Source organism: Chelon labrosus (assembly GCF_963514085.1).
Source record: "Chelon labrosus genome assembly, chromosome: 10".
Lineage (NCBI taxonomy): Eukaryota > Metazoa > Chordata > Actinopteri > Mugiliformes > Mugilidae > Chelon > Chelon labrosus.
Window position 1 is genome coordinate 11,464,912 of NC_140360.1, and position 15,069 is coordinate 11,479,980.

Below are 15,069 nucleotides of genomic sequence, written 5' to 3' on the forward strand. Positions count from 1 at the left end.
ATGAGGATAAATTAACAGCCGGTTTGAGTCCAACAGAGACGGACGACAGGCAGATAATCTGGCTTTGTGCCACTGTAAACGCTCGGGGCAGTGGGCAGATCACAGTTGAACAGAATTAGACAAGGTTGCCAAAACTCTATGTGGGTTCAAATGGGATTATACCACTAATCCCCTTGATCTCCATACACAGATAAGCATCCGTAATCCCTCACCTCACCAGGATTAAAAACAAATAAATCTAAAAAAGCAAATGAAAAGTACACATGCTAATTCAAAAGGACACCAGAGCGCCTACTGTAGTTCTCAAGAGAGGAAACGAGAGCTGCTTCCTACAGGTAATGCAAGCAGAGCTGGTGTTTGTGTTTAAAGGAGGCAGCTACAGGCAACCTGTGCTAAGCTCTTTGAAGCTTTGTTACAATGAGCACAAACAAAAAGGTAAATAGGGCAAAAAAAAAAAAAAAAAAAACTGCAGAAGAAATGTCAGAAATCATAAAAACCACCGCGAGGAAATAACTGCTTTTCCGCCGGTGGAAATGAGGTGACGAGAAGACGAGGCGCTACATTATCACTAACATGTTCATTGCATCATTATTCTTCTTTTACTGCAATCACGTTGTGCAACCTATTGAGTGTTGCGGTCATTATCCATCAGCACGACGGTGGATGGATAATGACCGTCACCACGAACCCACTGAATAGAACTAATTCTTTTGTTTATGCACTGACCAATTATAAACAACATCAGATTAAATTACCAATGTAATCAATTTTATGGGCACACGCCGATATAATGAGATCTATGTTGACGTTTTGATTACATAAAATTACGGCACAGGCTTTAATTACTGTAACAATGTTTGATTTATTGGGTTTCTAAATAAACGGGGCTTTCATCAACCACCTGCAAGACAGACAAATGGCTTGTTTTGACAGCGAAATGGAGGAGCTGTCAGTCAGGAGGGAAACTTTCTCTACCGCTAAATCTAAAGACTAAACGCAAAAACTGCCTAAAGTCATGACAGTGAGTGCAGTCCGATCCTTGTATTCTCACCTGTCAACAAGAGAAGCCCGTCTTTAGAGAACACAACAATCCCCTTTCAATTTCCCCCCCGGCAAGAACAGAAACTCCCTCTCTATCAGAGGCCAAAAGAGATGCCAAATCTCTCTTTGTTATTGCGCTTTCAGTGTTCCCACTGCGGGGTTATGACATCAGTTCACAGCTGATTCTCCTCTCTCTTATCCCTGCTGTGTCCTTAGAGGCCAAGGCACCTTTAGCTCGCTCACCTGGAGCCGGACGCAAACGTGGAGAATTTATATCATGTAGCTCGGGGGTTTGCCTTGACCTCCTCTAATGCCGACTACAGATTGCAGTCTTTGTCCCGACAGATTGTTTTCAGATGCAACATCTGAGCATTAAAACGGGGCAGCAGCATTCGTTGCCTTACGCGTTGCTCCCTCACCTTTCTGCCCGCGGTCATGACATAAATGAATAAAGTCTGCTCTAAGTAGAAAACAAATCAGCTAAGCTTATCTGCAGTGTAAAAACCTCCCCTGCTCTTTCCTGCTCTTGCACCTAAGGCTTCTATTATTGACTGAAAGACAAGAATATATTGCCTTATTATCTACAGAGCTCTAAAGACCAATAACTATAACAACCCCAGTATATAATAGATTTCTTTCTGGGGCAGAACAGAGATTTTTTTTTTAGATTATACAATGTTTGTCCTTGAAAAGTCAAAAACAGAGCATATCTGCTACCAGGTCGACAGAAGGAAGGTGTACTGCTAAGGATGTTTTGCTTCTTATAGGAACCAAAATGGCGCCTAATGAATCCCTGTTTCATCAGACAAAAAAAGGTTCTTGTACACTCAGCACTGTTGGGCTTTTCCTCATCTAAGCAGGAATACACATTATTAGAGAGGGACCCTTGTTAGCATTCAGCCTTGGAGCCCAAATTGGCATTTAGCGAGGCAGCAGAATGCTCTAATGGTGTGTGATGTCCTGAGGCAGAGGATGCCGATTACTGTAAGCCGTCCTCACCTCCCAGTTAAGCAAAACAGGCAAACGCAGGCCTGAAAGTTAAAGAAGCGCTTACCTGCTCCAGTCTGCCCATTTCAGAGTTCGCGGATTAGGGATTTTCAGCTTCACAAACAAATTTCACAACTTCTGTCTCTCCCACTCCTGTTTAAACCTGCAGTCTATTTCATCTCAAGAGGAAGCTGCGTAGCCGCGAGTCAGCCAGCCAACTGCATCAACCAGCTACTTTAAAAGAACTGCCAGTCTCTGAAGTCAAGATGAGACAAGCGATGCCCTTTGCTTCGGTTTTGCCAGAGTAAACTTAGGCTGAGTTACATCGATCTAAATGTTGACTGTAGTCTGAAACCTTGTGAGCATGACTTTTGATATTTTTCGTATCCCTTTCAGCTGTTAATTCTGAATAAGTCACGTAAAACGATCCAGCTTAGAAACTTGGATTTCACCACATGAAATTGAAAGAGCGGCGTACACGTGTGATGTTCAATGTCTCAAGACTTTTGGCGGTGAGGTTTTGAAATCAAAAACGCAGGAAAACTGTGAGGAATGACCCGACCGTGTGTTTATCTGCTCTAGCAGAAGCAGACATGAGCGTGTCTGGCCAGTTTAGCATAGCATTAACTTTCTGTACTAGCTTTGTAAGACGCACATTAAAAACAAAGCCCGGCTAATTATGTGCAGAGCTGAATTCTTGATGTGTTTTCGCCTATTGTGTTTGAATATTTTCTCTAAATTACATAACGCCAGTGAGCTGGTACAGCGGCTGGAAAAGAGAGCAATGCAGCTTTTGTCTACCTCCGTGTGAACTGCAGACCCACTGTTTTAAGAAATTAATTTTTAAATAGCAAATCTGCTGCTGCTATATTTTGCTACTCCCTTGAATGTATGTATGCGAGAACGGAAAGGTTGATCGGAGCAGCAACAGCAGCTAAGGGATGCAACAGAGCGGCTGTCATTTACAAACATACTTGTTACTCAAAATAAACTACAACCAGACTTGGACTGGCAAGCCAACAAAAAATCGATGGGTCCACCTGAATTCAGGACTTGGGGTTACACAATCCCAAATAAGCTACCTGCAACCCTGGGACTCCACCATGTTTTTATTCCATCCACAAGTTTTCACATCTTGTTCTCTGCCCTGTTTGACTTGGTGATTTTTGTGCATCTGCCTGATTAAACAGGCCACAGTTACAGTGGAAATATTTTTGTCTGTTATTGTCTGTCTTTCTAAGTTAAAGAAGAGTCTGGCTATGAATGAGATGCATCAAAGATTTGTGGCTGTGTTTTAGTTTAAAGACACATTCATCGTTTTCTTTAAATGATGCGCTGTCCATGGTTCTGAAACGTCAACGACACTCCCAACTTCTATTTCCTGTTAATTTCTACGCTATAAATAGCCTGACATTGAAGTGTGTGTGTACATGTTGGGGGAAACGGGGGCCAGTTCAAATGAAAATTAGACCTTTGATTACCTTTCCACTTTGTAATGACATGTCTGAGGGCAATGTGAGTCAAATTGGACTTCAGTAACCATTAATGATTCTTTGTTGTCTTATAGGAAATCATTACTTTTTTCACTTAATCCACTGATGGTCTGTGAGCAGTGAAAACACAGGACAGAAGTGAAAATGAGAGACATAACTGCAGAAGTCACTCACTAATGCAACCTAAACTTGTAACCCTAACCCGTAACTGTAGGACAGTATTCAGGGTTGAATTAACACCTCTGCCTTAGGCTCAACAAAAACACTTTAGGTTTCAAAGCTATAGTATTAATCGCACTGCGGTGGTTTAAGATTGCATCACACTGTACTGGTGTTGCTGTATTTTAATACTCTGTCTAAAACTCGATTACAGACATCTTAAATTCTGACTTGTTTTGGCAGAGAGATGAATCAGTAAATTAAAGCACAGCCGATCTGATAAAAGCAGAGGCAAGTTTCATTTTAAAAACCTCATTATCGTCACCCCGTTCACAACTTAATTCAACATCTACACAGGATAATGTGTCAGTCGAAGCTTAATCTTTAAATGTCACTATTGATTAGTGTCGCTGAGGCCTTGTCACATGTGTCAGACCCAGACCGGAGTCGATTGGAGATCCAGTCTGCACCAACAGTGTGACTGTTTGCCAACCTTTCCTTTCCTTTAGAGCTTCATGCTGCTTTATTTACGACGGCGGTCTCAACGTTAATAAAGCAGCAGAACAAAAAGACACAGGCAAAGCTTGATAGTGATTATCAAAAACAGGTTTAGTCATCATGATCCAAAATTAGGCTGGACATTAACACTGCGGCCTCTGCACAAATTAAACCATAAATCCTCACACCAGAGAAAACTAACTGCAAAGACGAGATTAAAAAATGAATTAAAAAAAAAAATAGATATTTATCACATCACACTTCTTGTGATTTTGATCAAACGTCAGCTCTGCTTTTACGGCGTGTTCTAATCAAATTACGCCTTTATCAAAAACATCCGAGTGCTAATTTATCAGTTTAACAACACTTTCATCTTCTCAGTTTTTATTATTTAACTTCTGAGCTCCACTCCTGGGCTCAGTTAATGTAATTTATGTCTGCGGTTTGATTTTGAAGTATTGCTGTGGTGGTGCCTCCGCTGGGCTATAAAAATAGATTTCATGACAGGATATACAACATACTTTCAACTACTTCTATGGGATAATGCTTTAAGAAAATACAGGAAGATACCTGCTCATGGTGATAATGGAAACGAAGGCACAAAATCAATATTTTATTAAACTTTTATGGTATCGCCACCTACAGTAGCACCTTATAGCTGTGAGTGATTTTAAGCACTGTCTTCATATATATGGAGTTCTAAGGTTGTGAACTATGTACTGTATTTATTATAGTACATGGACCTACATTAATGAAGTGCAAGGTTACTGGAAGCGTTGGGTTTCTTCATAACAGCAGCTACAGACAATGGCTGACACAATAAGTGACTTACTGTACCCAGCAGTGGCGAGTGTTTTTTTAATTTATTACTCGGTTGCCACTGAATGCAGCGTTGTAGAAACAAGTGAAAGGCAAGATTATTCCTTTTGGTAAAGTTTTTTTTTCCCCAAAGGTGGGAAACTGTTCAGGTGAGCCTTTGATGTGATATACGGCTTTCAATTTATTCCACGCAGCATGCATTTTTTTTATTTTTTTTTAAATATATATATAATTTTACAGATCTCCACAAATCCCTTCCCTCCCTTGGCTCCCGTGGGTGCAGCCTGCACACCCATGACAGCCATTGTACTTTTGCTCATGTTTCGTTTCCAGCTTCGAGCGTGCAGCAGGAGGTCACAGTCACAGTGGGCTAATGGGTTTAACATGCTAATGTTGTGCTGCATTCATATGCTCTACTGTGTGGTGTAATTTACCATCCTGGCAGAAAAGGCTACTGCCATATGTTAAATGAACATCATTATCATGTTACCTATACAACCACGTATATTACAGTTTCACCCCGCAGGCTATACACACAATCAAAGTCACAACAGCTGTGTCACAGCTGACATGTTTTTCAGTAAAAGATGTCATTCACCTCCATCAGTAATTCCGCATTGTTATTCCTCCTCCAATAATAACCCTGATACATGCCTCTCATTAAAAACTGATTACAAACAGAAGGATCCGCAGCGCTGTGTCAATTCACTGCTTCGTGGCTCACATTCCTGCGTCTGCCGTGCGTTTGTACTGTACATTTTAATGATGGTGTGTGCAGAAAGGCATCCACCTGTTATTTTTCCCAAGACTAACAGGCGTGCGGGATTTTGCTCTGACGCAAATGGCATAATATTACATTTGTCTCCATGTGCGAAACACATACCAATTCAGAAAAAAGTAAATTATTCAACCGAGCCTGAGTTGCAGGTTTTGTTTCTGCCTAAATGGAAAGAGAATAAAATGTGTATGTGCACGGTGCATACATCAGAAGGTAGGTACGAGGAAACCAACGGCATGATGAATAATGAATACACGTTCACCCCAGCATGCAGCCCTCACATAACAGAACTGAAGAGACCACTGGGATGACATCTCCAAGAAAACAAGTCTATTTGGTTTAGTTTTAGCCTTCCTTCAAAAATGTCATAACCTGGATGACTCACAATCTTCACAATCTTCTTCTCCTCTACACAAAACATAATTTATTTTAGAGTCAAGGTTTGATTTTTTAAAAATTTAAGACTGGGATCCGGCATGTATAGTTGTGGTTCATTTCTATATTTCTACATTATTTAATATTATTATTTTTCCAATTTACGGTATGACATTACACACTGATCAGCCATAACATTATGCCTAATATTGTGTAGGTCTCCCTTGTGCCTCCCAACCAGTTCTGAGTCATCATTGAGGGGAGGGGGGCTCTGTGGATCAGGCTTTCCCCAGTGCATCCCACAGATACTTGATCAGTTTGGGATCAAGTGAATTTGGAGGCCAGGTCAACACCTTGTGCTGTTCTTCCGTGTTTTTTGAGTTGTTCCTGAACTGTTTTTTGTGTGTGTGCCTGTGTCAAGCTGCATCCTGCTGGGGATTGTGTCATTGCTATGGGGTGGGGGTGCCTGGTCTGGTCTGGTCTGGGTGGGTGCTACATGTCTAAGTAACATCCACATGAACGCCAGGTCCAAAAGTTTCCCAGCAGAAAACTGAATTCTCACAAGATGGTCAGTGTTATTTACTTCACCTGTCAGTTGTCATAATGTTATGGCTGATCGGCGTGTAAGTTTTAAATAGAGAATCGTCGTATTTTAAAATGTGCTTTTTCCTTTTCTGAGGATCATTATTTATAATAGGTAAAAGTTTGGGAGCCCAGTAGTAATTACTGTAAAGCTACGACAAGGATAAGTAGGTATAATGTCTTCACAAGTGAGTGGGTGGGAAAGGCAGAAAGAGAGGGAGTGGGAGATGATGGGGGAACAAAAAGAAAAACAGAGCACAATGAGGAAAAAGGGGGTCAAGCTAGAAAAAAAAAAAGGTTGCTGTGGATGGAAGCAAGAAGGATAAATGAAAGCTGAAGTGTGGAAAATAGGGAAGAGGGGCGGTGAAATGCTTCTTAAGCAGGTCATTGGATGCAGTGCGCCTTGGGAGGGCTTGTTTAAGCATGACTAACAGATTTCCTCAGTCCCTGCAGGAGCCATTCCTCAAAACTGCGATCCAGAGAAGCGTTGTCACTTCAGGATGCATGACAAGGAAATGGAGCACACAGCCATTAAACAACTTCTATCGTCTATCATGGGAGGGGAGAAAAACTCCTAGCCATAACAGTGTTCAGCTAAAAGACAAGGCTGAATAAAAGACTGTACTTCTCTTGTGTATCTGAATTGCTGCGCCTCAACTTAAAAGCCACTGGGATAGTTAATAGCAGCACATGTGTATGTTTTCATGAGGGCTCATTTCTTCAGTGTGTAAGGGCAGCCATATCATCATCATCATCATCACACTCTCAGTGGTGATCAAGGTGTCCTGCTGAAGCTGTGCAATCAATACTTTTCTCCATCACGTCTGCCTGGGGCTCCTGATCTTCCCGCCTCTCTCTCTCTCTCTGATGTGTGGTGTGAAGCCTAGTTTACAGCACACCAGCAAACACGGTCTCTTGATCCAGCTCATCCTCTTATTCAGCACCGAAGGGCACCGAGCTCTGTAATCCACCACCGGCAGCCACTGGCAGAGTCCGTGGTCGACACCAAAGCCCTGCAGTTCTCACAAACCCCTCACCGCCGGGGCCAGCGCCGCCTCATACTTCACATGGAGGCACACAAACCCTCCTTCTCACTCTCGAAGAGAGACACATACAAGCCAGTGGGTGCCACCGACTTCGGCAGTTCATATCTCCCAATTTATGCTGACGCGGAGCTGATGTGGAACGCCATGTGTCTCACGCTGGCTTCAGTCTACTCTTTGTGCTAGATCACCTCCCTAATGACAGTAATTGTATTGAGGAAATCCACTGTCATGTTCAATTACCCACTCCCATCCAAGCACACGGGTGCTAATCTTGCACTGTAATGTACAATACAGACGGCTCTTGAAGGGAGACGCACTCATCACGGCCTCATCTTCGCTGGAATGTGTGAAATCCAGCAGGAGAGCCGTGGCATGAATGGGCTAAGAAGAAGTGGCACAGAGCTTTCATTATCTGATAATATCTGAAATCGTGTATTTGAGAAGTTAAATTTATTCTGCTCACCTGTTTGATAGAAGAACTCACATCAAAACCTCTGAGGGACTCTTACACCGCGTGCACAATTATTAGGCTTTTGAGGATTAGTGCTCGTGGTCAATCCAAAATGTTAATGTTAACTTGAATATTTAAGCAAGGTTTGGGATTTTGTACGAGAATATCTGTGTGTGCACAATTATCAGGCAGCTATTTGTGAACAGTATTATTAGAAAAGCAGAAAATATTCCCATCTCACTTCTTTATTTTCACCTTTTAAAGAATAATAAACAAACAACTCAAACATTTCTGACATTTGAAAAAATAAATCAATATAGCCACACTTCTTTTTATTAAAAGTCTTCCATCCATGGAGTCTGTCAGTTTCTTGATCACTTGACCGTCAACTTTTTGTGCAGCAGCAACCACAGCCTCCCGTTTCCTTCACTGTACTTCTCACGTTTAAGAAGGGCCCACAAGTTCTAAATAGGGTTTAGTTCAGGTGAAGAAGGGGGCCGTGTCATTATTCTTTCATCTTTAAGGCCTTTACTGGCTAGCTTTACTGGAGTACTTTGATGCATGAGATGGAGCACTGTCCTGCATAAAAATCATGGCCTTCTTGAAAGACGCAGACTTTTTTTCTGTACCACTGTGTGAAGAAAGTGTCTTCTAGAAACTAGCAGTAGGTTTGGGAGTTGAGTTTGAGTTCGTCTTCAACCCGAAAGGGTCCAACAAGCTCATCTTTAATAATTCCAGCCCATACCAGTACCCCACCTCCACCTTGTTGGCGTCTGAGTTGGAGTGGAGTTCTGTGCCCATTGCTGATCCAGCCACAGGCCCATCCATCTGGTCCATAAAGAGTCACTCTCACGTCATCAGTCTATAAAACCTTTGAAAAATCTGTCTTCAGATATTTCTTGGCCCAGTTGTGGCGTTTCAACTTGTACGTCTTGTTCAGTGCTTGTCGGGTTTCAGCCTTTCTTACCTCGGCCACGTCTCTGAGCACTGAACACCTTGTACTTCTGGACACTCCAGGTAGATAGCAGTTCTGGCATATGACAGCACTGGAGGATAACGGGTTCCTGGTAGCTTCACGTTTGATTCTCCTCAAATCGTTGGCAGTTAATTTGCGTCTTTTTCTCTCAACCCGTGGCTCTCAACAACATCTTGGCAATTTTGAGATGCCTCTGAAAGATGTTTTCTTTGCTGCCTAATAATTGTGCACAACTGATATAGGTTGTTGATCTCCTAAGGCCACACCCTCCCTCATTACACTAATGCACATCACCTAGTAAGCTTAAATCCAATAGGTTTATTCAGCTTGGAGTTGGAAAATATACAAAAAAATGACGATGTGGTTAAAATACTCACTTGCCTAATAGTTGCAGTGTATTCTTGCCGCACGACTCAAAAATCTAAAATTTTGCACTCACCCTAGCGGCTTCTCCAAGCGGCTGGCAGGTGAGCCCACGATCTCTCCCAGCGTACAGTAGACCTGTCCCAGGAAGTCCTGCCAGAGAGAGACGTAGGACGGGGGCATTCAAGCGGTAACAAGGAGAGTCGGTGAGGAGTTAAGCATCATTATAAGCATTGTACGGTTATTAATTAGGACATCTGAGGCAGACACGTACGTTAAAGTCGGTTGGCTTCCAGTGTGGAGAAGGAGGAGGAGGAAGAAAGAGAGACCAGGCAGCAGCAGTGACACAACAGAGCATATCATGGAACAGAAGGCACACGACTCAAATACCAGACCGTCATCAACCAAGAGCAAGGAGAAAAAAAAAGAAAAAGTGGATATGTGAAAGAGCAGAGAGGCAGAATGGGGATGGCCGAGGGTCACACAGCGCCAGAGGAGGAGAAAAGGAAAGTGAAAGAGCGCAAAAGAGAGAAAGGGAAAGCGTCGAAGGCAAGAGGAGTCTCACACAGTTCGTTTCCAGACAATGAAGCACGATGCAAAGACACAAGAGCAAAAGCGTCACGAGACAGACACACACGTTTGATGATGAATATTTTGGTATTGTGCAAACCAAGTGCTGCAAATATATTGTCTAGTGTTCGTACTATGAGTTTATTTATCAAAGCTTTCAGCGTAGACGATGACACTAACATGCAATCATCCTAATGAACTGTGGGCTCACATCCATTCATTGGAATGTATGTGCTAATGTGAAACTCTGCCCACTCAAAAATACAATTTAGGAAACTGCAAGGAGAGCTATACGGCACACGGGGATATGTGTTGAATAGCTTTGATAACAATGTGGAATGCTTCAATTCTCATTTAAAAAAAATAAAAAAGGAAAAACAGAGATAATGAAAGTGCCAGATGAAAATGAAACTTAGATTTCTATTGCTCTGGAGGAATAACAGAACTCATTTCAGAAGGAGATGGAACGATAAACAGCTTTTTATCAGAAGAAGTGCGGTTTACTTATCTTAAATATATTTGAGCATTTTTGAGGCTACAAAGTTTGGTTTGCATGTAACCTAAATATCCGACATGCAAAGTTAATTCTACACAAAAGAAGAAAAAAAAAAAGAGTTTTCACTTACATGCTTTGCCAAATCTGGACTTTTAGAGTCGATATCATACCTGGAATTGTAAAAGAGACCACAAAACACAGAGATTAAGGTGTGTGCAACACAGCAGAAGCATTAATGGATACTAGCTGCAGTGTGGGCATTTCCTGTGTGTCAATCACACACTTGTGGGTCATTGGGGGGGAGGCCCAGGAAAAAAAAAACAACAACACGTAAGCAGAAATGTGACAGTTAATTAAGGAAGTCTTTCTATATTTTATGATTTAATTTCCACTCTGTACCAGGGGGAACATATCAAAACAATCTCCTAATGCAGAGAAAGTTTTAAGCATCTGCCAGTCAAAGTTAATGTAAAAGTAATTAAACCTGAGTATGCCCTGGTTCCCACCTCTGTGATAAAACAGAGATGTAAATGAGTAGCATTAATTGTGATGGGATGCACTCCCTCCTTTCCTGTTCCAGCGTTGTGTCATGATTGCACACCAAATGAATTCATTAAGTGTCTAGAAATCCTCCTGAGACCTCCAGCTTAGTCCTAGATACATCCTGAAGTCCACCAGGGACTTCATGCTTGATGGGTTTGAGTCTTGGGAGCATATGTCCTCTCCTCTTGGAAGCATATGTCCTCTCCTCGAAGAAGTGGAGAAGAGAGAAAAAAAAAAAAAAGCATCCTGACTCTTTTCAGGGAACTCAAAATGAATCTGCACCTTGCTGACCCTCTCACTAGTCTGGCCTTTTCAAACGGAAAAAAGGCAGAACAAAAGGAGGACAGGATTCTTTGTGAGTTTTCTGGGACTTGGTTTTAGACGTTTGCTTTTGCTCAGCAGCTGGGAGATTAAGAATAATACTTTGTATGAAATATTTATCAATCTTATACCAATCTCTGCTCAACGAATGACTACAGAGACACCGCACCAATGAATAATTCCTCAGGAGAGAGAGAGAGCGGAGCTGTAACGAGGGAGAGAGTGATTCCAGGAGAGAGAATGAAAGAGGGGAAAAAGTGAAGAGGTATGAAGAGATAAATGAGGGATGAGGGAGGAGACGTTGGAAACAAAAGGAGGAAATGGAGGAAGAGGCTGGCACATATGAAACACACACACACACACACACACACACACACACCTCGGTCTGTGGCCTCAGAGAACTACATCAAACGGAATAACTCACACGTCAAAGCGCAGGTTCTGCTTCTCCTCAAAGAAGTAGTCCAGGATGTACTTCCTGACGAAGTCTGGGTTTAGCGTGTTGTCTATCACCTCCGTTCTGCCAAACTGGACCACAACCAAGAGAAGAGGGGGGGAGAAAAATGTGAGTACGGAGCTTTGAGACAACACACCATGCAGTCACTCAGAAACTACATCTACGGCTCTATTTTCCCTCACCCCACTCCCTTCATCGTTCCCCGACAGCCCAGTGAATTCATGGATTCGGATAAGATCAGATTTGATTAACAGCAGTCAATGATGGCACACTGTCAGCTCTTCTTCTGTTTCACTGTGCTGGGGATGAGTGAGCCCGGGGGGGAGGGCGTTTTATTGAGTCCAATTACACTTAATTAATAGCACAGCCACGGCACTGTCGCTCTATGAGACACTTCAAACGAGAGGTGGAGGACACAAAGACAGGGAAAAGAAAGAAAAAAATAAATAAATCTTGTTTTTGCACAAATGACTGGAACCTCCTCTTCAGTCAGCGCAGACACCGAGGGCCTTAATCAATGCGTGTTCTTGTCTGTACTTGTGGACATCATCAGTCGCTGCCCACGCACCGGTCGAATTCGAAGTACACATCTGACCAAGTACGGTCAAAATGCTCGGATGTGTTCTTGCCCCGCCCGTTTTTTATAGAGGACACACCGGTAGGTAACCTTTGTGAACAGCCAGGTCTCGGGGATCATCAAGTATGCCGCTGTTCTAATTACAGAATGAGCATTACTGTGTCCTCCCATCTGTACTTCGGAGTCAAAGTTGTCAAGTCTGAACTACCGAGAACTAAAGTGTGAAGTTTGCATATTTGGTACTGATAATCGCCCTTAAAACAATTTCATCTGTGTAACAGCCCAAGACCTCCTGATGATGTGATGTGCTGACAAAGAAACCAACAGAAACAGCAAGTGTTGCACCCTCCCTCTCCCCTCCACCACCTCCACCACCACCACACACAGGCACATTAATTGTCTCCAAAATGAATAATTCAAAGTCAGAGAGAATTTGATGTAGAGCTGCATAAATAAAACATCCCCGGTAAGAAGTGTTACCATAAACTGACACAGTGAATTAATAATAGCAGTGTTAGGGCTTAATGAGGAGATGAAGCAGCGGGATTACAGGCTCACACTTTTTTGTGATTACATCCAGTGGGGGTAAAACTCCAAGTGAGACCTGACAAGGGAGCAGAGAAGCAACGCTACGGCGGCTTATACTTCCAACGGACGGACGCCCGTGCTAATGCACAGACAGTCAAGGCCGGATTGTGCGTAACATGTGTCAGAGTGAGCGCGTGGGTGTCCTCAAGTATAACCTGCCATCAAGCATAAGAGTGCGTCTGAGGCTATAAAAGTTGAACTGCTGTGTGGCACTACCTCCACTCTTGCTTTTCCTGTCAAAGTGTGAAAGCTCCGTTCCAGCACATCCAAAGGTGGTGAATCTCCACTGAGCAAACAGGAGCCTATTTCAGTGACAGAGCTGACTGCAGCAGCAGGGGAGCTACAGCGTATTCACTTTGGTCCCAGGCCAAACTTAACAGTGGAAGAAGAATCAGCAGCAGCAGAGAAGCGAAAAGCCACCAGAGGAAATAACAGATCTCCCTCTGCACATAATTTCCCTGCCTTGGCACAGCACACAGCCAACCTGTAAAGCCAAGGTTGCAAAGCACTACAATTAACTGTCTACAGGAAAAAAAAAAAAAAAAAGAAGGTGGTGCTGGCAGTGTGAGCTTCTTACCCTTCCAATAAACCTAACTAGAATAAATTGTGAGCAGTAATGTCATAAAATTCATCTTGGTAAAAAAAGATTAACGTCTAGGATTTTGACTGGAAGTGGAGAGGCCAGGCTTTGGTTTGAAATTGGGGAGGATATACTGTGTCAGCAGCGCAGTTGAGTGAAAATTGTAGACACAGGAAAACCTGTCAGGCGCTAGGAGTAATTACAGAGGAGGGAGTTGGAGATTAAAGTCACACGGTAACAGAATAACGGCCCATCGCTACAGCTTTATAAACTGACCACGGATGCTGGCAGAAATTAGTCACGGGGACCCGAGTCTCGAGAGGATCTGATGTAGACATCCTACTGGAAAACACAATGCATCCATAACATTTGTGTTTTTATATTCTTCTGTGGATGAGGACTATGAATGACTATGAGTGGCACAGAGAAAGGTGCTCCAACCGGCCAGATCTGCTCCCAGGGGAACAAAAACACATTACTCGACAGAGGGGCAGAGGAGGCGCTTAGCTTTATCAATACTGCACAGCTTGATTCGTCTGTGTACAAAGCCAGCTGCCATGTGAAAACACAGGCCGCGTATCTCTTTCGGAGGGAGACATTCAAAACTTGCACCCACAGTTTGTAAACTGGAGGCGGGACATTGTAACCAGAGGTGACAGGTGTAGGAGGCTCCTCCCGCTTCAACACATTTGAATTTTAATCAGTGAAACTACTTTCTGGGTTGAGAAAATAATTTCCCCTGTTGCTACCAGTGCCAAGGCTGGCTCTTTTTTTATTTATTTTTTTGTGAGCCAAGGCCAGTTGACCACATTATGAATGACATGAGAGACATAATGTTCAGCCACCAAGCTCTGGTATTATTTTCTCTGAGTGAATAACACTGCAAAAAAAATTTAAGGGTTCAATCAATGGTTAGACCTCTTGGAAAATACATTTATTTACTTTTTTTTTTTTTTTGCCTGCAGTTAGATGAGAACCGCTATTGAGTTTCTAGAGTCACCAAATGGTAGCAAAGCAATCAGTGAAGCTACTGGCCAAGAAATAATCCTTCTACTACGAGTAAATCTCCACCAGCTTCGTATCAAAAACTTTCTACCTCTCTTGCTGCGGTTCCACACGGACACAAGTAATCCATTAACAATACAAATAATAATTCTGTTGTAATTTATTATTATTTATTATCCATACTACCTCTGCAATGTAAATATATAATCCCTGTAATTCCTGTTTACACATACCCTGTATGCACTTTAATCACTTTAACCACTTTATTCATACAGTCATGTTTACATCCTATGTGAACGGTTTGGAAAGTTTTGAACATTTATAGTTTTTTATATATATATTGTGTATTGTTCTTATTTTTGTT

At 42.5% G+C, this 15,069-nt stretch overlaps 1 protein-coding gene across 4 annotated transcripts in view; it reads right to left on the minus strand.

The window, feature by feature from the left end:
- The window catches only part of cpne5a (copine Va), a gene marked incomplete at its 5' end in the record, with an annotated part of 70,511 nt that overhangs the window by 40,552 nt on the left and 14,890 nt on the right, over nucleotides 1-15,069 (minus strand). The window contains 4 exons of one of the 4 annotated variants that reach the window (XM_084553457.1): nucleotides 9,645-9,721; nucleotides 9,843-9,857; nucleotides 10,765-10,804; nucleotides 11,923-12,026. In XM_084553457.1, the coding sequence (XP_084409583.1) occupies nucleotides 9,645-9,721; nucleotides 9,843-9,857; nucleotides 10,765-10,804; nucleotides 11,923-12,026 (236 nt within the window). Of the gene's footprint in view, nucleotides 1-9,644; nucleotides 9,722-9,842; nucleotides 9,858-10,731; nucleotides 10,805-11,922; nucleotides 12,027-15,069 lie in introns of all 4 variants that reach the window. The other 3 variants (XM_084553455.1, XM_084553456.1, XM_084553454.1) reach the window with 3 other exon arrangements.